This window comes from Phascolarctos cinereus, unplaced genomic scaffold, assembly GCF_003287225.1.
Source record: "Phascolarctos cinereus isolate Bilbo 61053 unplaced genomic scaffold, phaCin_HiC Scaffold_5;HRSCAF=322, whole genome shotgun sequence".
Classification (NCBI taxonomy): Eukaryota; Metazoa; Chordata; class Mammalia; order Diprotodontia; family Phascolarctidae; genus Phascolarctos; species Phascolarctos cinereus.
The window spans coordinates 364813676-364841338 of record NW_027555958.1 but is presented as its reverse complement, the minus strand read 5'-3'; the positions used below and the strand labels follow the sequence as shown (position 1 = coordinate 364841338).

The 27663-nt window shown below is 35.1% G+C and overlaps 1 protein-coding gene across 2 annotated transcripts in view; it reads left to right on the top strand.

The window, feature by feature from the left end:
- Window positions 1–26816, top strand: part of KCTD3 (potassium channel tetramerization domain containing 3) — a 61943-nt gene extending 35127 nt beyond the window's left edge. The window contains exons 11-18 of one of the 2 annotated variants that reach the window (XM_020982271.2): window positions 461–548; window positions 661–777; window positions 2182–2352; window positions 6100–6255; window positions 13255–13351; window positions 23849–24033; window positions 24118–24250; window positions 25020–26816. In XM_020982271.2, coding sequence (XP_020837930.1) covers window positions 461–548; window positions 661–777; window positions 2182–2352; window positions 6100–6255; window positions 13255–13351; window positions 23849–24033; window positions 24118–24250; window positions 25020–25578 — 1506 coding nt within the window. In that variant the 3' untranslated portion in view covers window positions 25579–26816. Of the gene's footprint in view, window positions 1–460; window positions 549–660; window positions 778–2181; window positions 2353–6099; window positions 6256–13254; window positions 13352–23848; window positions 24034–24111; window positions 24251–25019 lie in introns of both variants that reach the window. The other variant, XM_020982270.2, reaches the window with a different exon arrangement.
- Window positions 26817–27663: the final 847 nt, after the last annotated feature.

The following is a 27663-nucleotide window of genomic DNA, read 5'->3' as shown; positions in this document are numbered from 1 at the left end:
TTTCTCTTTGCTAACATAATAAATTAATATCTAATCAACATTTTTCCTCTAATACAAATTATAGAGGTAGGAGCTTTAAAAGTTCTTGGAAAATATTAGGCAAGTGAGTTAAGTCAAATTTTAAGTTAACCAATCTGTGCACCCATAACAAAGATACTTGTGCTGGCTTGTTTAGATTTCTACCCTGCTTTATTAGCCTTTTGTGACATGTAATAAAGCCTTTCCAAAGTATATTTTGAAGCTTCTTTTCTTTAGCTGAGGATAGTTTTTATCATGAGCATACCTTCTTGAACAACTTATCTTCAGCTTCTGCAGTCACCATGGTGTTGGCTATTGAAGGAAGCAATTTTCTTAATCAGCTGGGATATGATTGGGCATTGCCATAAACTTAAGAAATTCAGAAGCAGAAAAGGTAAATTACAGTTGTATCTAACATCTCATAATAATCTCACTGCATTAGGTTCAAGATGTTGTTCCTATTACTAGCTATGATACTGCTGGATCATTCCTGCTATTGGGTTGTAACAATGGATCCATATATTATATAGGTAAGTATGTAAAAAAAGATACTTCTAGATAGCATTTTATTGCATGAAAATAGTCAAATTTTATTACTCTTTCCTTTTTGTTTATATCATTTTAAATGTTTTGTTTTTGTAGATATGCAGAAATTTCCTTTGAGAATGAAAGACAATGACCTTCTTGTAACTGAACTTTATCATGATCCTTCAAATGATGCTATTACTGCTCTGAGTGTCTACCTCACACCTAAAACAAGTTAGTACATTGTAGAATATTTGTAATTTCCTGACATTCATGTTGGATACTTAAAAATTGTATTGCATTCACTGGTATAGTTCTACTGCTGGACAAGATTAAGTTGGTTGTTTTTTTGGGAACTGCAGTTAAGAGAATTTGTCAAGTATTAAGAATTTTAAATTATGTTGGTGTTTATACAAAGGTCAAACATAACTAGTCAACATATGACCTGGGAAATCAGAAATATTATTGGTTATGGATCCAACTTTTAAAAGTTGCATTAGGGAGTAAGTGAAAGTATAAACTTTAATATTATTAAATTGGAATTATGGAAAGGGTTAGCTTATTTGGAAATTTATATTCTCTAATATTTATTAGCTTTTCTCATTGAGATTGAATTATTGGAAAAGTGTTTCAATTTATTAAGGAGTCCTACCTCATTTGATGTTTATCTGTAATGAAAGAAACATTAGTAAACAAATATTAATGTGCCCCCAGGGATCTTCACAGTAAGTTTAAATCTATTATTAATAAGGTAATATTGTTTTATTCATTAGAAAAGTTATAACTTTGAAATATCAAAAGAGCAAATATCTCAAAGTATTTGCTCACAAAATGTCTTTAGACAAAATTAGACTAAGACTTAGATTAGATTGTCCTAGAATAAAAGTTAATTCTATAAGTAATGCTTTTGATATATAGCTACAATCTGATAAGAGGTTCAGGCAAGGTAGGTGAAGGAATGAATTAAAGATGTGAAAACAAAATGTTAGTTTTGCCTTAAAGGAGCAAGCAAGAGATAGTAAGTACCAGGAAGACAGAATGAGAGCCATCTTCACTAAGAAAAAGCTCATAAAAGCTGAGGGGTCTTAGATGTCATCCAGTTCAGCCCGTTAATTTTACAGATATGAAAACTGAGTCCCAGATGGTGAATCACTATTTTGCACTGGGGAGTTCAGACATAAGAGTAATTTGAGAAAAGAAGAGATGTTTTAACATTGCATAGATTAGAAATCATACCATGTTGTACATCTTGTAAGTAACACCATACTGAAAATGAAGCACGTGTAACAAAGTATGTTATGTTATGAAAACCCCCTTTTTTTTTTTCAGTGAACAAAAAATCAGTTTTCTCTCCTTTTCATGGTATTATTGCTTTAGGGATTTAGTCATTTGCCCTGTGTTTATTCCTCTTGCCTAGCTCCAGAGTTTAAAATTGGTTTTAAGGCATTATTAGTAAACCTTCACCTCTGTTCCCCTACTCAAGGTAACTGGACTGAACTAGGACCTGACCTTTGCCAAATCTTGAAGCTTGTATGAGGATAAACTAGGAATGTGGCCAAATCAGTTAGTTTCGCCTGTTATTATAGTGGTAGACTTTGACACTATCTTTATTGATATGATTCAATTGGCTTTCTTTAGGTGTCAGTGGTAATTGGATTGAGATTGCCTATGGTACAAGTTCTGGAGCTGTAAGAGTAATTGTACAACACCCAGAAACAGTTGGCTCAGGCCCTCAGCTTTTCCAGACATTCACAGTTCACCGAAGTCCTGTTACAAAGATCATGCTCTCAGAGAAACACCTTGTATCAGGTACAGTGACTTTTTAAATGTTAACATGTTTCTCTACCTTGTTTAAAGATTATTCTGTATGTGACTTCCATGTTTTGAGGAGACCCATATATAGAAAAATCAAGAGTTTGTATGCATATAAAAGGAAAGGATGCTAAAAGAAACAGTAGCAGCTGGTTCATAAACTATTTCTAGATTCTTTGGAAATTTAGTCCGACTCTGATACTATTATAGTACATCTAAATTTAGTATCCATGTTATCCTTTAATTGTTGCCTGTTATCTATTTAACTCTTGGTTCCCATATCATATTTCATTTCTAAACATTTATCACACCTTTTGTGGGAAAAGAACTTTACATTTGAGGTGATTGTCTTGAAATTTGTTTTAAGTATACATGGGAATCTTTTACTTCAAATTTGTATTTCTTAGGTTATTGGAACCCACTGACGGTATTCATGTTTCTTAGCTATCGTTTCTCTACAAAAATAGAAATTTAAATACTTGGGAATGTAAGATGGAACTCGTTGAGGAAAGGAGAATTATTTTTGCTTAGTTTGTTATGGTCTAGAAAGATTAAAATTCTTTCAGTTGTATAAATCTGAAATGCATAAGGATCATTTTCCGTATTAGTGCCCGCTATTAACCTTTAATTTCTAACATGACTTAATGAAAGTAAACAGGCCAAATTGCCAAGAAGACATATGTTCAAGTCCTATCTCTAACATGTTTGGACTGTATGACCCAGGGCAAGCCACTTAAGCTTCTTATGTTCCAGGCAACTCTCTAAGACTCAGAATAGTCACTGATCTGTACTGTTAGAAGGAATTTCCTCAGTGGGAGGGCCAGAGTCTTCCCTTACCCTCCTCCCTCCAAAAAACAAAATAAAACAAAACAAAAAAAACCAAAAATTAAAAAAAACCTTAATAGGTGTATGCATTCTAGAAAAAAGTGATTTGTATAAATCGAATTTTTATTAATCAAATTATGTTTTGTTTTATTAGAGGAGCTTTCTCAAATTGCTTTAGGAGGTTTTATTTAAATTTTTTTTTTGTAAAATAAGTAATTACAAGGCCAACTTTGACGTATCAAACTAAGTAAACATGGCCTATTTTTTTTTTACAAATCAGATTTTTTAAGATTTTCACACTTGCTTTCTTTTTCTTTTTCTTTTTTTTTTTGGTGAGGCAATTGGGGACACTTGCTATTTTTTAAAATAATTATTGTATTTTTAAATAGTACCAGCTTAAAAAACTATCCCTGGTGATACAGTTTAGAACAAAAAATTTTGTCTTTGCCATCAGAAACTATGATATCCTTAAAGATTATATTTAGAGTAGGTTAACATTTTTTGGTAGATTCAAAAGATATTTATGAAAGGAAAGAAATTATGTATCTAGCTGTGTTACAAGAAACAGGTTTTGTGTTTAGAGCATTTTTATGGATAGTGCTACAAAAACAACCATGGTTTTTACATAAAAACCAAGTATTTAAAATACACTTATTGCTTTTACACAATTGCTTTTACTGTCCAAGTCTTGAGGTCTCAGTCAGTGGTAAATTGCCAGGTTTTTTGTTCTATCTTACTTAATAATGCAAAAAAAAAGTGAAATTTCTTGAATAAATAGCATCTTTTGTGTAATTGTTACCAGGTTCAGACAGAAATGACTTACTTTTTAGATGGTTTATCCATGAGTGGTACTTCAGTAGATCTGTGATCTTATATGATCTTACTGTATTGCATTGTTTGAATCTTTCCACAATTTCTTATCCTGTACAGTTGCTGTTCATACCCTTTCAAAAATCCCCTTATAGGATCTATCTAGTCCATATATTCTTTCATAAATCCCCTATATAGAATCTATCTAGTGGACCATGTGACCTTCCTTTAGGTCTTTTAATATGTTGTGAATTTAACACTTAGAAGTTCAGACTAACAATAACCATGTCATAGTCTGAGCCAAAATGGAAATTAAAACAACTCTGACCTTTCAACTCACATCCCTTAAAGTGGCAAATGGATGCAGGCAAATAGTTGGTGTTGGAGGAGCTAGACTGGGGTGGGGAATCTGTGGCCTTGAGGCCACATGTAGCTGTCTAGGTTCTCAAGTGCAGCCCTTTGAATCCACACTTTACAGAACAAATCCCCTTAATAAAAAGATTTGTTTTGTAAAACCTGGACTCAGTCAAAAGACTATATCCAAGGACCTAGAAGGCCACATGTGGCCTCAAGGCTGCAGGTTCCCCACCCCTGAGCTAGACTAATACATGGGGGTCAGGAAGAGCTTTGAATTATTCTGACTTTTTTGGAAAACAATTTGAAATCATGAGATAAAATTTATTAAATTGTTCATATATTTTGACATGGTCACCACTGGACCTATACTCAGAAGTAGAGGTCTAATCAGTTAGTAAGCATCTAACAGTGATCCACTGTGTGCCGAGCCCTGTGTCATGTGCTAATGATGGAAAAACAAAAATAAAACAGTCTGTCTTCAAGGAGCTTATAGTTTATCAGAGAAGACATATAAATATATAATCATGTATAAAATATGTATAAAATGAATACAGGGTAATTTTGGGAAGTGGCACTTATAGCTATGGTTATCAGGAAAGGCTTCATGTAAAATATGGCGTTTGAGCTGAGCTTTGAAGACAATGCAAGTTTATGGACAGTCTGAAGAGGCAAAGAGATGAAACAGGAACTATTTCCCTAATAATTTATGCTTTGGGATTTATCAAACACTGGGCTACTACTTTAATTGCTTTTATTTCTTGTTTTTCTCATCCGTTCTACTGACCTCTTTTTGTAATTTTAACCTTTACCAAAAAGTTTTAATATGTATTGCTTTGTAATATAGTTTGAAGTCTGGTAATGTAATGCAGGTAGGTGGTGCAGTGCAAGGCCTGGAATCAGGATGAACTCTTCCTGAGTTCAAATCTTGCCTCAGAGACTTACTAGGTGTTGACCCTGGGCAAGTCACTTAACTCTGTTTGCCTCAGTTCCTCATCTATAAAATGATCTGGAGAAGGAAATGGCAAATCATTCCAGTATCTTTGCCAAGAAAACCCCAAATGAAGTCACAGAGAGTCAGATGTGACTTTATTTCTATTTATTTCTACTTTTTTCATTATTTTCCCTGTGGTGCTAGACCTTTGGGCCATCTAAGTAATTTTTATTTTTGGTTTTTGCTAACTCTGTAATTAGTAACACCTTGGTAATTTGATTGGGGTAGCACTGAGACTATAAATTAATTTGTCATATTGTCATTTTTATTATGTTGGCATGACCCAACTATGAGCAATCTGTAATCTTTCCAGTTATTTATCTTCTACTATTTTGTAATGGGTAGTTGTGTTTTGTAAATCCTCTGTTTGGTAGATTTGAACACTAAGGTATTTTATGCATTTTGTGTTTATTTTGAACTTACTTTTCCCATCCCCTCCCTTCCAATATTTGTTGTTGTTGTTAATACAGAATAGAAATGCTGATGACTTTTATGAGTTTGCTGAAGCTATTAAGCATTTCAGTCAGTTTCTTTGCTGATTTCCCAGGGTTTTCTGTGTATGCCATCACAATTTGTTGACTATTTATTTATGTCTGTATCTTTTAATCTTTTTCATCTTTATTGCTGTGTGTATCTTGTCTTTGTATTCCAGTTATTTATAGAAACATGCCAAATAATTGTGGGCCTTCCCTTAATTTTGAAATATTGATGCAATTATATATTATGTTTAATATCTTTTTGTTTTTCCTTTTCTCTGATAGTCTGTGCTGATAATAATCATGTACGGACATGGACAGTAACACGATTCCGAGGAATGATTTCCACACAACCAGGTTCTACTCCTTTAGCATCATTCAAGATATTGTCTTTGGAAGAGACAGAAAGTCATGGTAGTTACTCTTCTGGAAATGATATAGGTGAGTAAAACTTTTTAAAGTTTGTGTTAAGCGGGGGGAAAAAAAGTGTAGCATCAATGAATATCAGTTGGAAGAGGCTTCAGAAACCATCTAAGTGAGTCCCCTTTTGAAAAGCAGTCCTCTCTGCAGTATCTCAGCAAGTAATCATTCTTCCCTTGAAGTCTTCTACTAAGGGGAAAACCACTACTTCTACTGAGGGGGAAGCAAGCCGAGCATTTCACTTTTAAATAGCTCAAAATGTTATGAATCAGTTCCTTAAATTTAGCCAAAATCTGCTTCTTTGAGATTTCCAGATTTTGCCCTTAATTCTACCATCTGGGGCCAAGCAGAACAAATCTACTACTGCTTTCAGGTGACAGTCTTGCAAATCAAGATAGCTGAAGGGCATTTATTAAGTACCTACTACTATCAGGCATTGTGCTGAGCATTGGGAATACAAAGGACAGCATATATACAGTCCCTGTTCTCAAAGAGCTCATAGTCTAATGGAGGAGACATGCAAACAGTTATGTACCAACAGGATAAAGATGGGAATTTTGAGATAGTCACAGAGGGAAAGCACTAAGCTCTAGGATGACTGAGAAAGGATTCTTGTAGTAGGTGGAATTTTAGCAGACACTTGAAGGAAGCCAGGAAAAGTAAAAGGTGAAGATAAGAGAGAGTTTCAGCTATGGGGGACAGTGAAAATGCTCAGAATCTGGAGATGGAGTGTCATGTGCAAGGAACATCCAGTGTCTCTGGGTCCCAGAATATGTAGGAGAGTGAAGGTTAGGGAAAGACAGGAAGGGTCCAGCTGGAAACTACTTACTGGAGAGGTCTACCACCATCTCCTTCCCCAGTAGCTGAGATTGCAGGCATGTACCATCATACCTGGCTGAGATAAATATATTTCCCCCCCCCGAAATTGATTTCAAGTTTGCTAGCCTTTAGTTTTCAGACTTCTTTTTTAGTATTGTGACATTTGTCTTTATCCATTTCTGTGGGCCCTCTTCCATTTTCTGTCATCTTTACAGTGGGAGTGGATCAACAATCAGATTGGCCATATACCTTTGACCTGATGATTTGAATGCATCAAGGGTAGCTAGAAGTTCTTTTATTATCTCTTTACTTATCCAGTGCATTAGCTCCTTCTTAGCCATTTTTGTTGTATCTTTTCTAGGCTAAAGATCATCTTCTTGTCAAAGAAAACAAACAAACAAAAAAAAGGGGGTTGAATAATTCTACCCTCTTTATTTTGTCTATTATCACCTTCCCATTCATTTCATGCTGTAGTCTTAAACCTTTTTTGATCCTCCTCTTTGCCAGTGTAAACAAAACAAAGAACTCCATTTTTTTGTTTTCAGTATGCCTAACAGCATTCTTAACTGGACTGTATCACACTTTATATTTATCCTCTGTTACTTGTCCTTGCAGGTCCTTATCCTTGTCTATTTTTTGTATGTCTTTTAAACATCTCTGTTTGATGATTTTACTGTAGGCCCATATCCCTCTCTTTAGCAACTTTCCTTGTCTCTCCTCTCTCTTTGTGCTTTCAGAATTTAATTTTTGAGAACTTTCTATCCCTTCTTGGCTAACTCTTTTCTAAAAATTTCACTGTCAAGACCCTTATCTATCCAAAAGACAGAACAAAAACTTTAATCTTAGGTGTATATGGAACTATACTCAGCTTTCCTTGTCTTTTAACATAAATTCTGAGATAGAATATTCGTTTTCCACTGAGGATTCCATTCATTCTATCCAAGTAATAATTTTCATCCCATTGGTAAGAAATATAGACTAAAATATACCTTTCTAAGCTCCCCTCACTTGCTGCTAAGGTAGGTCAGAACCTTGAACTGCTATACCCAGAAGAATTGAAATGCCACATAACTACTATATCATGCAACAGTTCTTGTGATCTATTTCCAAACAGAATGCATAGTGATCTAATCGCTTTGCTTTTTCTGTTCAGGTAATTTGTAGTGTGCTCCAATGGCAATATTAGTTGTCTTTCTGCCTCCATTGTTCTTTACCCAAATGAGTTCCACCATACTTTACCTATTCTGGTTTCTCATTTTCCTCACTTGACTTTGTCTTTTTAGTTTTCAGTACTCTACCTCATCTCCTCTTTAACTATTGTTCCTTTTGAATAGGTACATCTTTTGGAAGTCTGCTTCAGTCCTGAATCTCATCCCACCAAGTCTCAGTGGGACCTCTGAGGTCAGATTTGCCTCGTTGCATTAGAGCTTAGGTTTACTTTTATCATTACCCATTTTGTTTATACATTTATATATAGAAAGCTGTGAATTTTGTTTTAGTCTGTTTTCTTCAATTTTGTGACTTATGAATTTTGGGGTATTTATATCTGTTCATCTTCCTTTCCCTTCCTTTTCAGTTTAAATCCACTTTGAGTAGATTTGCCTAATTGTTCTGGTGTTCTGGGCTAAGCCTAACTCAGACCAATCCAGGGTCTCTTCTTACCTGAAGTTCCCAGTTGTTATCCTCATTAACTCTCTCAATGTCTTCCCTTATAGCCATTCTTTCAGTGGAATTTAGCATATTCTCCAGAGGGACCTGTTGGTCAGAAGCCATACTTCCTACTTCCCTAGCCTGTCTGTACCCTTAGCATTGCCCTTTTCACCTGGGTCTTTAAGGTGAATGCCGCTTTGTCTTTAAGGCATGATTCTTAAATACCAAAATCACTGTTATGCCTGTCTTTTAATTGCTGAATGCTCAAAAAAAATTTATTTTAATTTCCCTTATTCTGGTGACTCAGGTTTTGCAAAACTATTATTTAAAGGCTGGCAATATGAGGCTTTTGCTAGTATTTGCTTTGTATTATGCCTGTCAAGCTCCTTTAGCACCAATCAGGCTAATCCTGCAGAATCAATAGGAGTCCCATCTCCTTATCCTATTGAGAGGATTCACCATATTTCATGTATACATACACGTACATACATGTGTGTATGTGGATATGTGTGCGTGGCTGTGTACATATCATGTGTTGCAGTAGCCTATTGGTGTGTCTGCTTGCCTCAGATCTCCCCACTACCAAATAGACTTTCCTAAAGTGCAGGTCTGACCATGTTGCCCCCTGTACTCCCCCATGGCCTCCAGTGGAAAATTCAAAATCCTCTGTTTGATGTTCAAAGCCCATCATAACCTAGCTCCATCCTACCTTTCCAGTTTTCTTACGCCTTACTCCCCAGCATGTGCTTTTTGATCCAGTGACACTGGCCTCCTTTGCTGTTCCATGAACAAGACACTGCTGGGTTTAGGCATTTTCTCTGTGCATTCCCCATGCCTGGAATGCTCCTTGTCTCTGCCTACTGGCTTCCCTAAAGTTCCAACTAAAATCTCATTTCTCAACCCCACTTAATTCCAGTGCCTTTTTAATTATTTCCTATACACAGCTTGTTTGTATATATTTGTTTGCTTGTTATATCCCCCATTTGATTGTGAGCTCATTGAGGGGAGGGACTTTTTTTGCCCCTTTTTGTATCTTTAGTACCTGACACATACACATACATGGCACTTAATATAAGTTTATTAACTGACTGACCATAGCTGTAGAATATTAAGGGCCATAGCTGTAGAATATTAAGAGTCCTATATCTGTCCATCTGATTAATAGAATTTCCATTCTTTCCAAGCTCTTTTCTTGACTTTTTACACTTCAAAATAATGTCTTTACTACTGTCTTATCCATGAACTTCTCTTAGCACTTAGGACCTCCTCTCTGAAACATCCTACTATTGCTTCATCCTTGGAATATCCCTCCATGTGAGATATTCTCCCACCCACATTCTCTCTTCGGAAAGTTCCTCCTGAAACTTCCATTTTGTGAAGGGGCCAAGTTTGGCCTGCCTTCATTCCATTCTTAGCTCTTTCTGACTTTTTAGACTTTAAAATCATTCCCCTCATCCAGGTACCTTCTTTTGCTTGTGTTTGAATCCCCAGTACTTAGCATAGTGCCTGGCATGTAGTAAGAGCTTAAAAATGTCAATGAGTAAACATTTAATAAGCATTTTCTGTGTGCCAGGGACTGTGGTAAGTGCTAGGGATATAAAAAAAAGCTAAAGATAAAATCCCTCCCTCCCTTCCTTCCTTTTTTTTCTCCTTCCTGTCTCCCTCCTTTCTGCCTGCCTTTCTTCCTTCCTACCTTTCTTTTCCTCATTTCTTCCTCCTGTCTTTCCTCCTTTTCTCCTCTCCTACCCTCCTTCTCTCCTTCTTTCCCCCATGTAACTCATAAGAGTTATTTCCTACCAAGGTTTAGGAAGCAAATTTGAAATTAGTAACATAGTCTAGTGTTAAATAATGCCCCTACCTCAGATTGTGACCTTCATTTCAAACAACGAAGTTGTGATCAAGCTAAGCATTTTAAAATTTGGCACAGTTTGATTTTCTATTGCTAATTTAATTGATCTGGTGAAAAAACAATATGAGTTAGAAGGCAGGCTCATCTGTTTTTATGTACTAAAATTCTTTATGAAGCTATTGGTTGTGTGAGCCATTTGAAGACAGTGTAGCGTGTCTCTGTTGTTACTCTGATACCCGATTTTAACAGGAGGTATATAAAGTTACTGTGATTTGTCTCTCTCTACTCACACATTTCACAGTAACAGTTACATTGTTTTCCCCAAGGACCCATTTATGAGAATCTGCTCTGGGTATGCAGTCGTGCCTCACCATACTTATAAGAATTCTGTAGGACCTATTGGCTAACTAATGTACCTTTGTGATCGTTTTTTGTATGTGTAGAAATTACAGCAATGATAGAAGATAAGAAAGAATATATTAGAATTGATTTGCATGAGATTTTTGGATTTATATCTTTCAGAATATACTTCTGAGATTAAGGTTTCAAAATGATTGTCTTTTAAAATATTAAACCTACAATTACTTTAAATAATTCATTCCAATTAAAAAGATTTATTAATTGCCTACTGTGTGCAAGGCACTACATAAAACTGTTCTGAAAATTATAATTCTATGAGTTTCTTCACATGGGACAAATATTTACTTAAAAATATACCCAGCAGTGTCATTTTGTAACAGTTACTCTTGAATTCCCCCTTCTAAAGCTGCTTCAGAGTGTAAGCTAGCAGAATGCTTAGAAATAACCATTTGACTCTTTCAAGAGAGTAGGACTCAAGTCAGTATAAAGTGCTTTTTTTCTGAAAGCTTATTGTTTGACTACAATTTCTGTTTCTGTTTACTTGAAATTATCTTGATTTGGGGGAGTGGGAAGCAGATGAGGCAAAGATATATGTATGTATGTATATATGTATGTATGTATGTATGTATGTATGATCCCTGACAATAATTGCAAAGCATTTCGTAAAGAAGTGAATATTAAAATGTCATTTTTAACTTTATATCAGAAAATTATAATCCAATCTTTACCAGTAATGAATTAGATATGATTCTTAGTTTAAGTCTTCACATTATTTACTACCATGTCCACAATTCTAGCAGTTGAATAATAGAGCATGATCTTTGTTAAGTATTAGAATGCTAAGGAAATAAAGTGTTTTTATTGATCAGTTTTCTGCTTAGTTCAGGTTCAACTTAAAACCCTTTTTGTTTCAACTCATTTTTAATCTCTCCCACCCTTTAACAATTACAGCATAGCAAATAGGATTGAATCTTTCTTTTATAACTGAAAATGTATTCCAGAGCCTCCCAGTCATAGTTCCTTGTAACAATGATTAATAAACAACATTGTAGATGTAGAAAGCAGAGGAAATTAGACTAGCTGTCAGGACTACCTTTTTTTTGGCTAGGCAGTGGGGTTAAGTGACTTGTCCAGGGTCACACAGCTAGTAAGTGTCAAGTGTCTGAGGTCACATTTGAACTCAAGTCCTCCTGACTCCAGGGCAGGTGCTCTATCCACTGCACCATTTAGCTGCCCCCCCGCCTTTTTTTTTTTATAAGTAATCCCAGGACATAAAGATATTCTCTTTAGTTTACTAAACTGCTGATGTAGGTTTGTTTTCTTAAAATTTAGGTCTTCAAAAAGTATACAATAGAAGAAGTTTGGTTTTAGAATGTATTTTGGTTAATCATAGTTGTATTATAGTTTTATGATCATTTTACCAGTCTTGGAATTTTTTTTTAAAGTTCACATAGTTCTTAGGGAGTTTTGAGTGTCCAGATATGTAATGTTATGAAAAAAAAAGAAAAGACTGGTGTAAAGAAAAGAACTCTGTCCTGAGAATTGGAAACCTTCTGTTAAAGGTCTAGCCTTCCCACTGAAATATAGTATCTTCTGTAAAGTCATAATCTTGGCCTATCTGGGGCTTTTTCTTGCCTCTGTGATGTGGTAGCAACGTTATAAAAGGTAGTTCTTCAACTTTAATAGGCATTGATTGGAAATCATTGTGTTTCTGACACAATCACATATGTTGCTGTGTAAACTGTGATATATAAACTCTGAGAAGGTTAGGTTTTCTGTTGGGGAAGGGTAAAAGGAGGAGAAAATATTATTTAAAAGGTAATATATACACTTGGACTATATTAGAAGTATCTATAATGGAATAATAAATGTAGTGGACAGAGAAACAACTGGGAAACCAGGAAGAACTAGATTCATGTCCTGCCTCTGACCCAGCCTAAGCTGTGTGACTGGGCAATTCACTTAACCTCTCAGTGTTCTAAGCAACTCTTTAAGAGTATGAAATACCAGAGGAGGTGCCAGTATGCTTTGGCAGAGAATTTCCTCATAGAGATTTCCCAATATCAATAAAAAACTATAAGAACCATGCCAACTTTGAAAAAATCCAAGTTCGTCAAATGATTATAAAGCTACATTACAACTACAGTTAACCAGAACCTGTCCAATAAAATCACAGGTAGAGTTCCTGTATATTTACAATGCTTAATCAGTGGATTTTATGATTTTGGGGAAAATGCCTTTTTTCCCCCAATGCTAAAGATTATTGTAAATTAAAATAAGTTTCAACTTGTTCTAACTTACTTCTTTGGCCATATTTCCATTTTCATTTTATAATTTTATAGGACCTTTTGGAGAGAGAGATGATCAACAAGTGTTTATCCAAAAAGTTGTTCCTATCACAAACAAACTCTTTGTAAGACTGTCATCTACTGGAAAAAGGTAACTTTCTGAAGTAAGAGATCGGATGTCCAGGAACAGTCTTTATCCTTTGAGACATCTAATATAATTTTTTAAAAAATTAACATTTTTTTATGTAATGTTCACTTCTCAGTATGTCTCTGTCTCTACTTCTCGGTGTATTTCTTTCACCCTCAATCTGGAGAGCCATCTCTTATTTAAAAAAAAAATAGAAAAGAAAGAGGAAATAAAAGGTAGTTTAGCAAAATTAACCAATACATAAGGTAAGTGTGATAGTATGTGCAGTGTCCCATACAGTTTTCTAACTCTGCAAAGAAAGAATGAAGGTGTATTCTGACCTTTCTTTTTCATGGCCAAGGACGGTTGTAATTACACAACATTCAGCTTTAGTTTTTTGTTGTTGTTGTTCTCTCCTTTTACATTTTTGTAGTCATTGAATGTATTGTTTTCCTAATTCTTTTTATTTCACTTGATCTCATTTTATGTAAGTTCTCATCCTTTTCTGTAGTCATAATATTCATTGTTTCTCATAGTAGAGTAATGTTATATTCAGGTACTTCAATGTGTTAGCCATTCCATTAGTCAATAGGAACATACTTTTTTCCATTTCTTTGTTATTACAAAAAATATTGCTGTACATGTGTTAGAAGAACGCTTCTAGGTATTTCTTACCTCTGAATGTTTATGTCTATCAGTGGGTCAAGGAGTAATGAATGACATTACTTTTTTTCATGTAATTCTGAATAGCTTCCAGAATGTTTGGACCAATTCACAGCCATTCCAGAGTTTACTATTCCCATTTTTTTTTGTCTTTGCCAATTTGCTGGCTTTGCGGTAAAATCTCAGTTGTTTTAGTTTGCATTTCTTATTGGTGATTTGAAACAATCTTTTCATGTGGTCAGTAATAGCTTTACATTATTCTTTTGAGACCTCTTTGTTAATTTTCTTTAGTGATATTCTGTTAAGGTTTTACATGTTTGGGCTGATTATTTTATCTCTTGAATAGCTGACATTTAATAGGAAATATATGGTAACCAAAGCTTTACATTTTCATCTAAGCGAAATGTATTTTATCTTTTGTGAAAGCCTCTATCCCTTGTTTCATCACAGACATGGTGGTGAAATGTCCTGCATTTAGTTTGTCCTCTGATTTTTGTTTTATCCTGTGACCTTAAAACAAACACACACACACACACGAGCTTATTGTGGCAAGGCTTATAAGATGTTTACCCAAATATAATTTCTGCCAGACTGTTTTATTTTCCCAGCAGTTCTTGTCTAATAGGGAGTTCTCCTGCAGGTAATTTGTGTTCTTGGATATATCAAACACTGTATTTTTTTAGTTTTGTTGTTTCTGATTTTTGGTTGATCCAGTAATTTTTGATGGTTAAATAATGTAAAATAATTGATGTCTGATCCCCTTCTTCCCCAGTTTTTTGCATTATTCTCCTTGAGAGTAGAATTTTTATTCATCTTAAAATAAATGTTATTTAAAGTATCCCCTTGTTAGTTTGACTGGTCTGGCATTATATCTGTAAGTTAATTTGGATAGTATTGTGATTTTTATTGTATTAGTGATGCCCAGCCATGAGCATTGCACATTACTCCCACTCCATACACTCTGTGATCCAGCCAGATTGCCTCCCTTGCTTGTTTACAGCATGACAAACACCATTTCTCCCTTCTCTGTGCTTTGCCCTGGCACTCTCTCATGTGAGGAATGCCTATCTTCCGCACCCTCATCTCTTGAAATGCCTGATTTTTCTTCAAGATTCAACTCAAGTCCTGCCTCCTGTAAGGAAGCAACCTCCTCCATTACCATTCTTTTTTGTACTTGTATAAATCGTAAGTGTGCCTTGGTATAGTGTTTCCCAGATGTTTTATGCATTTTGTAGTTCTTTTGAATAAGACTTCCATTTCTAATATTCTTTTTTGTATTTTTGTATTTAATGGCTACTATATATCAGGCATTGTAACTGGGGCTGGAGATAAAAAGACGTTAGGAAAACATTCACTGCCCTCAAGGAGTTTATATTCTAATAGTAAGAAAGTAAAGCACATGCGAATAGATAACATTGTAGCCGGCTATACCCTTCCCCCTTTCCAACTTACATTTACAAGTAGGTTTCCCCATATTGGAGGATAACCATTCTAGGTATTCTGTGGTACTGCTTTTAAAACTATTTACCATGAAAGGTAAACATGTCAGTGATGTTTACCTTTCATTGAATAGCCAGAAGAAACTGTTAGCTTTTATTTACTAGAGTAGTATAATAAGAGGATTTATTTTAGAGCATTCCCCAAACAACCTAGGATATGTATTCCTACCAACCTATATACCATCAATAGAATACAAACAAGAAGGATAACACATCTTTAGTTTTACAGGATTTTTGATGTCTTCTCATGATATTTTCACTCTGTTCCTCTCTGGATTGGGCATAGAGTTCTATTGCTTAGCTATTGTCTCTGTTGTTGCAGCTTCTGTCCCAGCTAAAGTCATCAGCTAGGCTTTTGTTATTTTTTAGAAAGAAATCAGATCTTTACCTTAAAACCAGCAGAGACTACTGCTGTAGTCCTTCTTGGGTTCCATTCCCTCATTTTTAAACTCCCACTGAAACTGTCTAGGGCAGCTAGGTGGCACAGTGGATAAAGCAGGAGGACCTGAGTTCAAATCCAGCCTCAGAGCAAACACTTGACACTTACCAGCTGTGTGACCCTGGCAAGTCACTTAACCCCAATTGCCTTTAAAAAGGAAAATGAAAAGGGAAAAAAAAAGAAACTGTCTACAACTAGGGCCAGTTAATTGTCTGTGTCTATCTTCAGCCACGGTCCCTAACTCTTTCTTTTGCGAGTGGACAACTCACAATCTCATGTCCTTCACACAAGATAACTTGGGGGTGAGGGGAGAGGAGAAGGTAATCAGAGAGAGGTGAATTAGGAAAGAACTTTAAAATGAGATAGTGATTAGAATTATATCTTAAAGGAAACCAGGGATTTCAAGATGTTGGGGTGAGGAAGTTATGCATTCCAGGCATGAGAGAATACCGATAAAAATCGTGGAGATAGAGTGTAGCATGTTGGAAACAGTGAAGGGGACCAGTTTAGATGGATCATAGAATGCATAGAGGGGGAGAATGTACAGTAAGGCAGGAACCATAGATAGGACAAGGTTGTGAAGAGGCTAAATACCATAAAGAGAAGTGAATGGCACAGTGGGAGAATCCCTGAACCTAGTCATAAGGACCTGAGTTAAAATCCTGCCTCTATTTACTGCCTCTATGGTCAATCACTTAACCTTAGTTTCCTCATCTATAAAAATGAGAGTGTTGGACTAGATGATTTATAAGTCTCTTCAGGTTTGGATCTTTGATCTGGTTAACCAGTAAGTTTATATTTGATTATAGAGTTAATGGGGAACTACTGAAATTTGAGTTAAGGTAGCAGGTGATATTGCCAGATCTGAGACCTAGGAAAATTAGTTTGACAGCTATGTAGAAGGTGGGTTGGGGTAGGGAGAGATGAATCATGGAGAACCAATGAAGAGAGTGTTGCAGTAGTCAGAGTGAGAGGCAATAAGAACCTGAATTAGAGCAGAATATAAAAACTATCAATTATCTCAATTTTTTTGTTGTTGATTCTAAGTATTGTGTCATCGTGACATTTCTATCTCTGCTTTGCCTTTAATTTATTTCTCTTCTTACTATCACTAGCATTTCTAGAACTATGTCAAATAACAATACAGAAAAGAAGCTTCCTTGTTTTACTCCTTTATTCTTCAGGAAAGCTTCTAGTGTTTGCCTATTGCATTTAATATTAGCTTTTGGTTTTAGATGTATAACTTTTTATCATATTAAATGACCTATGCATGTGGTTTATAGGTATTTTATTTTAGCATAAATAAGTGTTGTACTTCTCCAAAGGCTTTTTTTTTAATCTATTGATAATAATCATGTGATTTTGAATTATTTTTTAGTTTTAATATAATTATGACCGTTTTTCTAGAGTAGAATTCATCCTTACAATATAAGCATAACCAGTTTGATCATAGTGAAATTTTAAAAATATATTGCTATAGTCTTTTGGCAAGGATTTTAAAATTCTGGATCAATATTCATTAATGATATTGTTTAATATTGTTCCTTTGCTTTATCCTTCCCTAGTTTTGGTTTTAGGACTCTCTTTTCTTTTCTTTTTTTTTTTTAAGAGGCAAAGTCTGGTAAAGGTTATGAAAACTTGAATTATAATTCTTTCCCTTTTTGCTTCAGTTGTTTCCCTAAAAATCCTTTCTGCTGGTGTTTTTAAATGCTAACATATAATGTAAGCAAATAAAATTTTTTTAAAGCTTCATGTTTGGGGTTAAAAAAATAACAGTCAAAACAAAGAACCAACTTTCTCACCCCACAAGAAATCAAAGGTGAATATTTTTTTAAAAGTCTCGTACTTGGACCTGACATCATGGGCAGTATTTTTGGACTCTATTTCTTTCAAAAAGAATTCAAAAGAGTGTTTTCCCTCTCAGGTTTTTGAGAATAATTTGTATAATACCAACTCCAAATCCAACTGAATTTTTTTTTTCTTTTGGTGGTTCCTTTGTAGGTAATTCAATTTAATCTCTTAAAATGGGGTCATTTATGATATCTATTTTTTGTTCTATTAATTATTTTATGTTTTTCTAAAATCTATCTATTCTCAGTTTTGCTGTTGTATTTTGTAACTGATTTCCTTTTATCCTACTGAGTTTTTTTAAACTTTCTGAATTTTTAGGGTACATATTTTATTAATCTTCTCTTTCCATTTTGTTATGTTTTAAATGGTATAAATGTTACATCATCATTATTACTAATATTAATAATTACATATTAATTTTAATGTTTTTTGTCCTACCCATTTATTTTTATGTTATTATTAAATATCCATTTATGTCTGCTTTTGCTCATGTTCACTTTATCATCATTTTATTGTGTTATGGTCTCCAAAGGATTCATTTAATTTTCTTTGCATTTATTTGTAATTTCTCTATGACACACAGTGATCTTCTCCCCCTCCCTGAAGGCCCTACATAATGCTGAAAAATATGTGTGTTCTATAATGTTCCCATTCACAAAACATGTAGCTAGTCTTCCAGTTTTACAGTCCCCAGGAGTTTCTTCAGTTCTGTATTGTTTGTCTTTCTGTTAGATTTGTATAGCTCTGAGAGAGGAATGTTAACAATTTCTACTATAAAGGTGTTATGATCTTCATATTTTGGTAGTTCATTTAACTGTTCTTTTACGAAATTAGATGCTATGCCATTTCAGCAAGTCAACAAGCATTTTAAGTGCCTACTGTGTGATAGGCATTGTAGTAAGTACTGGGAATACAAAGAAAGTTAAAATATAGTCCCCACTTTCAAGGAGCTTAAAGTCTAATAGAGGAGAGAATAATTTGGTTTATTTGTTTAGTGTTTGTTGTCTCTGCTTCCTTTAACCATGATATAGCTTTCCTATTTATTTCTATTGACGTGATTTATCTGATAACATGATTGCTACTCTAGTTTTTTTTTAATTCACTACATCACTTGCTCCCTGTCATGTCTTACCAAAACCTAACCTTTGATTGCTCCCATCATTATCCTTTATAGCTACTATTTGCATGCTGCTGAACAGAACTGGAGAAGAATTACGAAATTGTATTGATTGGGTTCACTAAAATTTATGTTACATAATATTAACTGTGTTCTCACCAGAGCAAGGCAGATTTTCATACAACTACTTAATAGATTTGCTACCCTACACATCGTAGTCGTTATTTCAAATCTTGTCTCTCTTCAAGCCTCTGACAGCACTTCTCACCGTCTTCCCAGTTGAGGACTCTCTTTTTTTGAACTTATGTTCAGGATACTACCATCCTCCCAGTCACAAGGCTCTCAACCTTAGTGTCATCCTCAACTTATTTTTTTAATCCCCTCTCTCTTTCAGTAGTGTCTTGTTTCTGACCACTGCCTCCCCCTTAGAATCTCCCCTATCTATATCTCTTATCCCCAACTGAGTGTGTTTATATAGTCTTCCCTCTTTGAACCAATTCCGAATGAGAGTGAGGTTCAAACATTTCCTGTCACCCTCCCATTTTCCTCTCCACAATTAAAGTTCCCCCTTGGATGCTTCCTTTATAGTGAGGAAATTTGCCCCATTCTACCTCTCCCTTAGTGCATTGCATCCCTCTTTCTTACCCCTACATTCTTTTTTGGAGATCACCCTAATATAATTGACTCACATTTGTGCCTTCTGTCTATGTAGACTTTTTCTAAGTGCCCTAATAATGGTAAAATTCTTAGGAGTTACACATATCATTTTCCTGTATAAGAATGTAAACAGTTTAATTCCATTGAGTCCTTCATGATTGCTCTTTCATGTTTACCTTTTTATGCTTCTCTTAAGTCTTGATTTTGAATGTCAGGTTTCCTATTTAGCTCTCATCTTTTGAATGCTTGAAAGTCCCCCGGAGGATTATACTCACTTTTACTGGGTGGTTTATTCTTGGATGTAATCTTTTGCCTGGAATATCATATTCCAAGTCCTCCATTCCTTTAACTTAGAAGCTGCTAAACCTTATGTGATCCTTATTGTGTCTCCATGATATTTGAATTGCTTCTGGCTGCTTGCAGTATTTTCTCCTTGACCTGGGAGTCCTGGAATTTAGTAATATTTTTGGAAGTTTTTGTTTTGGGATCTCTTTCAGAAAGCAATCAGTGGATTCTTTCAGTTTTTATTTTACCCTCTCTATGGTATCAGGGAAGTTTTTTTTTTTAATAATTTCTTGAAATATATGTAAGCTTTTTTTTTTTATCATGGCTTTCAGGTAGTCCAATAATTATATTATCTCTTCTCGATTAATTTTCAAAGTCTGCTATTTTTTCCAATGAGATTTCACATTTCCCTCCATTTTTTTCCCATCCTTTTGACTTTATTTTTTTCTGGATGTCTCATGGAGCTTTTACCTCCCCAGTTCAGAATTATTTTTTTCATTAAATTTGTGTATGTCTTTTACCATTATGCCAATTCTGTTTTTTAAGGTATTACTTTTCTTGAGTATTTTTTGTGCCTCATTTATCAAGCTGTCAGTTCTCTTTTCGTAATTTTCTTGCACCACTCATTTACTTTTCCTCCACCATTTTTATCTATCTTTAACTCTTCCAGGAATTCTTGTTGGGCTTGAGTCCAATTAGTATTTTTCTTTAAGGCTTTGCTAGTCGCTGTTTTCATGTTGTTTTCTAAGTTTATATCTTGGTCTTCCCTGCCACAGTAGTAGTTTTTTGTGGTTAAGCTCTTTTGTTGTTTGCTCATTTTTTCCAGCCTATTTCTTGACTTTGAACTTTATGTTAAAGGTGGCCTCTGCTCACGTAGGGGTGGGGAAACACTGTATACAAAGCTACAGGATTTTTCATGCTGCTGTGTTTTCAGAGCTAATTCTGGGGGTCTGCAAGTTTTTCCAGGCTGATGTGATCTGAGGAGTTGTGTTGGTCACTGCATTTCTGAACTTGACTCTAATTTTACCCAGGAAGAGCCCCTGGTCCCTTTCTCTTTCCTCATTCACTTATGGAGTTTTATAAGGGCAATTTGTGCCTAAAAAGTTCCTCTATAGGGTGATCAAAAATGTGATTAAAATTAATTTTGATAGGATACATTTTCATTCATTCCAGATTCTCAAAATCAGTATCCATTTAACTGATAATCAGTACTCAATTTAACAGACAAACCCAAAAGAACCCTAGAAGGCAAAAGAAATGAATGAAAACAGTGCAGATTATATCACTTCCACAAGAACAAGTTTGATCTGTAGAAAGATGACACAGAGGAAGTAAGGGAGGTGGAGAGGAGAGTCACTTTAACACTACATTTTAGGGAGGGATGATGCACAAGATTATCAGTATTGTATATTGGCACATCACTAATATTTTGAGAGAACGTAATGATTGTGTACCAACCATTCAGCTAGGAAGCTTACTACATGTTGGCACATTTGTAGTGGTCAGCTGCTTGAGATGTGCAACATGCAAATTCATTCTCATAAATTCAAAGAAATCCTTCTTGTGTTCTTATAATCAGAATAGCTATTTCTTGGAATATGACTTGTTAAATATTTTTAGTCTATTTCCCTCAACTTTTTGAATCTTAGTAATTTTCTTTTGCAACACCCTGTTCCAAAATAGTTTTCTTTTAATTTGTCCTCACTATTTCTCTTCGTTTTCAGACTTTACTGATTTTTATTTTCTGGTCTGTGGACAATACCTTTTTTTTTTCTTTAATTCTCTCTGCCACTCATGGGGTTAATGCTTTTACTGGATTTCAGTACTATTTCCTTGTAGTAGTTCTTGCCTTGGCCTTTTTCTACTGCATCTCAATCTTAGGAATAACTGTGAGGGACACAGTGTCAGACAGGAACAGTCTCATGTGGTGGAGGTTACTCTTTGTCCCAAATTGCAAAGGCCCCTTCCATGATTATTCTTCCCGTGGTAATGCCTTCTCATTGCTGACTGTCATTCTCTCTGCCCTTTCCTCCTCCATTCTGGGTACCTGCTGCCACCCAGGAACTCATGCATTGTAGTTTGACATTCTGAAACAACTGATTCTATTTTAATAAAACCTGAAAGAAAAATTCAACTCCTTTAATGAAACAGATTTTTGTAAATATGAAAATCTTTTATTTCCTCTAATATGCCAAAATTTTTCCTTCTCCCTGCCCCACCCATGTAATTCATTTAGCTTTCAAACCAGTAGCTGCAAATGACTGCTATTAATAGTCCTTTAGAAAATAATGATTTTGGTATTAAAACTATTAGCTTTTCTACAGATTTCAATAGAAATTCACTGATTTCCTCATCTTTAATCTGTAGTCTAGTTACTTAATCTTGTAATGAATAAAACTCCATTAGATGATCAATCTTCCTTATATTAAAGTTCTTAAAAGGCAATCATAAGCAACTATTAAAGGAATTAATTAAGAGTATACAGTTTCCAAGAATGTAAGTTTACCTTTTGACAGCTTTTTTTTCCTTTTTTTAACAAAATAGTATTAAGAGCTTAAAATGTAGTTGGAGGACAAATTATTATCCCAATAAATATAAATCATTGTAATTTAACATTTTGTGCTTTTTCAGGGAAGCTGCCAAATGTTCATTAAAAATTGCTGTTATATTAGAACATATCCTAACAAAGCAGTACTTCAAATCCCAATTCAACTCTTCCCTATTCCCTTTCTGTAAATACAAATGACAGTACTATGCTATAATCAACCAGTCCTTCTGTAGGATAACACAATTAAGTTACAAAATTTACATTTGTGTTACTTTAGGAATATCTGTGTTCATGAAATTAACAAGTGGGGGTGTGTATGTAATCCTTTGGAGAAATTAGTGCAAAGAGAAAATGAGCTATCATGAAACAGGTTTGATATTACATCAGAATAATCAAGAGTGAGTTTGCAAGGGTTTTGTAAAAAAGAAAAATAACTACAGATAGACATAAAATGACTTTGGTACAGTAGAATAAAAGGGCAGCCAAGTGGCGCAGTGAGTGGATGGACTGCCAGACCAAAACTGATTTTCCTGAGTTCAAATCTGGCCTGAGACACTTACTAGCTATATGACCATAGTCAAAGTCATTTAATCCTGTTTGCCTCAGTTTCCTCATCTGTGAAGTGAGGTGTAGAAGAAAATGGCAAATCACTCTAGCATCTTTGCCAAGAAAACCCCAAATGGGTGCCACAAACGGTTGTACAACAACAGTAGAATAAACCTGGGTCATGGAATTACAAATAGTCAAAAGGTGAAATCTGTTGGTTACACTAAACTTTGCATATTCTGTATAGCCATCTTAAAAGCTACAAAAAGCAATATAACCAAACTCCATGACCTGTTACAGTACAAGCTCCTTGTGAAAAAAATTCTGTGTCTTCATCTTATATATAGTAGGTGCTTAATGGAAGCACATAGTTGGAAGAGACTTGAGAAACTGACAGCTTCAACCTCTTTACTGTTACTGCCTCTACTTGAAACTCCAGTGGCTCCCTGTTACCTCTAGGATCAAACACAAAATCCAGTTATGGTAAAATTCAGAGCCCAGCCCTTCAAAACCTACCCCTCCTACTTTTCTAGTCTTCTTATACCTTTCTCCCTGCCACATATTCTTTGATCCATTAGTATTGGCCTCCTTGCTGTTCCACAAACAAGACATTCTATCTTTCAGCTCCAAGAATTTATTCTAGCTTGTTCCTTGTGCCTGGAATGCTTTCCCACTTCAACTTTGCCTTCTGATATCTGCTAAGTCCCAACTAAAATTCCACAGGAACGCCTTTTCCAACTCCTCTTAATTCTAGTGATAGTTTTTAGAATTCTTGTATTCCCTTCAAATTTTTGTTTTTTTTCTTTTTAAGAGTATCAGTTGTAGTGATATTGCAGTGGGAATTTCTGCTTCATAATGTGCTTTGGAGTAAAATATGACACCTTGAAAATTACAGTTATATATAATATTTTTTCAGAATATGTGAGATCCAAGCTGTTGATTGTACCACAATTTCATCATTTACTGTGAGAGAATGTGAAGGATCCAGTAGGATGGGCTCAAGGCCACGACGTTATTTATTCACTGGACATGCAAATGGCAGCATTCAAATGTGGGATTTAACCACTGCCATGGATATAGTTAACAAAAGTGAAGATAAGGGTAGGTTGCCGTATGGAAACTGTTCATTCATATGACGTACTAACAAAAGGATTACTAATGAATTTTTGTTTCCGTAAGATGTAGGGGGTCCAACTGAAGAGGAACTACTTAAATTACTGGATCAGTGTGACCTGAGCACATCGAGATGTGCTACTCCTAATATCAGCCCAGCAACTTCTGTAGTTCAGCATAGTCGCCTGCGTGAATCAAATTCTAGGTAGGTCATATGTATGAAACATGCAAATTAAATGCTTTCTAGACAAAGGGATCTGAATGTTGAATTTTCATATCTGTTCTAGGAAATAGCATAAATATATTTTTAAAGGTATTTAGACTTAATGATTTTCTTAATTTGATGTGTACATTTTAGAGACAACTAAATTTTCCCATCTAGCTTTTCTTGTACATTGTTACCCAGTTTGATATCACATTTTTACGAAGTCATTCTCTTAAAACATTCCTGCCATAGAATTTTTTTGGGGAAAAAATTTGTCAACACTTAGGAGTATTGGGGGTAGGAATAAGAGATTCACCTTATTTTTATTTTCTTCCTGAATTGTCCCAGTGAAACATTTACTAATGGAAAATAAAATCTGGCTTGCATTTTCTCTTGAGCCATATTTACCATTTTTAAAGTAATAATAGTTTTCATTAAGTCTTTTAAACTACATAATGAAAAAATCCAGAAATTTTGGGGAAAATGTGTTCATTCGTCAGACAAATGGAGAGTACTGCACAAAGCATTGGGGGAAATTCAAACAATAGATAAGACATGGTACTCATTCTCAAGTACTTTCCCATCTAATAGATGTAAGCTCAGTTTTATGATGGCTTCAAAGAATTTTCTTCCCAGATATTTCTTTGAAATAGATTGGCTTGACCATGAATGACACTGTACATGTTTAATTGGTGATACATATATGTGCCTAAAGTCATAGAAATAATCTTGAAATATACACGAGATTTTTGTTTTAAATCTATTTCAGCCTTCAACTTCAGCACCATGAAACCATCCATGAAGCAGCTACGTATGGGTCAGTGAGGCCTTATAGAGAAAGTCCTTTGTTAGCAAGGGCAAGGAGGACTGAGAGCTTTCACAGTTACAAAGACTTCCAGAATTTTAATTTGAACCGAAATTCAGTGGAAAAAGTCCCTGAAAATAGTCTCTGCCCAGTACAGGGAGAAATGAAGTGGGCAGCGGGGGAGTGCAATATTTCTGAAAAAAAGTCTCCTGGAACAGAAGCAAAAACTTCAAGAGAATTAGATGGTGGAATTGAAGCTCAGAAAATATGTGAAGGTTGGGTAGAAAACAAGAAAAGAGAATGTGAGGATGAAATTGAAAGCAAAGTAGAGTTGAAGAAGAAAGGTGGGTTTGAAGGGGGAGGATTCCTTGGAAGAAAGAAAGTTCCTCACCTGGCATCATCACCAAGTACTTCAGATGGAGGGACTGACTCACCTGGTACAGCGTCACCATCACCTACAAAGACTACCCCATCTCCACGGCATAAGAAAAGTGATTCTTCTGGTCAGGATTACAGCTTATGAGAAAACACTAGCCAGTATGAACCATTATGTCATTGAATATTGATGAAAGTTGATTTAACTGGATTTCAATGTTGTTAATTTTTACACTAAAACTTTACAACTTACAATGGGTTTCATTTCAGTATCTTTTTAAGAGAAGGGATTAACTGGAGCAAGGTGGTTGTTAACCATGTTTTTCATATTGCTTAGTAACTCTTTGGATTTAACAACGCAATAAACAGGGACATTTTAAAAGCTAGAGGCCAATTTTATGTGTATCATTGTGCGGAAACAAAATTCAATATTTAAGAGAACAATGGCATGCTAAGATAGCGTGAGCGCTCCCGTAAGGAGTGGAAGTTGGCAGACCTTGATCTTCTAGTCATTTTACCACTAAATTTGTATTGAAATTTTGGGCATGTCACAGCTTTTTGGTGACCCTTGTTTCCTAATCTGTCCAACGTTTGAAAAGTACTTTGAGATCCTTAACATGAAAGGTGCTATGTATGTGAAAAAAATATTACAGTAATATTCTAAACACTTGTGATGTCAAATAATACAGCCCAGCATGTGGAACTTCTTTTAAAGGGATATTTGTGTCTTGGTGGTGGGAGGACCTTAAGTTGGACCTTTATTTTGTACTACAAATAATGAATACTCAAAGGCCACCTAAAAGCTCTTTAGAGCTGTGTTTATGATTTACAGTGATTTGGAGTTACTTTTAGTCATTGTTTCTTTTCAGGTTTGATGAAACATGAAAACTAACTCAAGGGAAGCTTTTTGTACTCATGTGAGAAAGTTCTACTTATTTTTTGTCTTGTTTATAAACTCACCATGGTTATTTTCTCCCCAAATCTAATAAAGCTAAGAGACTTTTATCTTGGTTATTTTATTAGTTTATGACACTGTGATTCTGAATATTGAGTTAATGCTTTTGGTTGCTGAAGAAAAAAATGTTATTTTGCATATATTTGTTGTCATATTAAAGAAGTACAAAGAAGGGTAATTTATAGTGATTTCTTCATTTTCCTTAACATGATTTCAGGTATTTACAAATATGGCAACTGTAAATTTAAAAGGTTTTAAGCATTTGTTTCAGGATGCTATGCTTAGTAAAATTCCAGTATAGTTGATATGTGAAGTACAAATAAATTCTTTGAAGGTTACCATGTTGTCAGTGTTTTCCCATAAAGTTTGAATATCAAGTTAAATAAAAGTTAAATAAATGTACAGCCATCTCTTAGTTATTTAAGAACTCATTTTTGTGCTTCATTGTCTTTACTGCTTTTCTTCTTCCTATCTTGAACTTTCTCCTAGCACATCTGACATACTCGGGAGAAAGGAATGAGGTAAGCATAAATTTATTTTCATACTATAAATTCGGTTGTAATGTTGAAATTATTAATGGATGTACCAAGCATTAGTCTAAATACCTAAGATAGAAAAGCAAAGACGGCTCTTTTCCCTAAGGAGTTTAAGTTCTATTGGTGAGGGTGGAGGTATTGGGGGGGGGTGTAAAATAGGCTGTGGTTGCCCAAGAAGGAGCACTTTAGGGGAAGCTAGGTGGTGCAGTGGATAGAGCTCTGGTTTTGGAGTCAGGAGGACAGTTCAAATCCAGCCTCAGACACTTGACACGTACTACCTGTGTGACCTTGGGCAAGTCATTTAACCCAGATTGCCTCACCAAAAAGGAAAAAAAGAAAGGAGCACTTTGGTCCTGGTGATATGGGGGATGAGATCCTAGAGAAGTAGATTGGCACACCTCTTCCAGGAATAGTGTTATAATTGCTTTGATCATGGTTCTTGAATTAGGGGAAGGGGTATGCCCATAAATAGCTGCATGACTGTGACTTACCTGAAAGGAGTTCAGTTATCCATCAGTCCTTGCTCCCCACAGTTAAGAGAGAGAGCATAGGCGCTTAGTATTAACGAAGAAGAAAAAGAGAATATCCAAGCTAAACCTGGGGTGGGGTGAGGAAAGCCCCAAGGTTGAAAACATAGTAAACTTCCATCTAAAGGCACTTTGCTCTTCCATGGATTGATTAGGTTACATTATTTGTAAAAATCATGTTTCTCCTATGTAGTGATTTATATTGTATTTTTTTT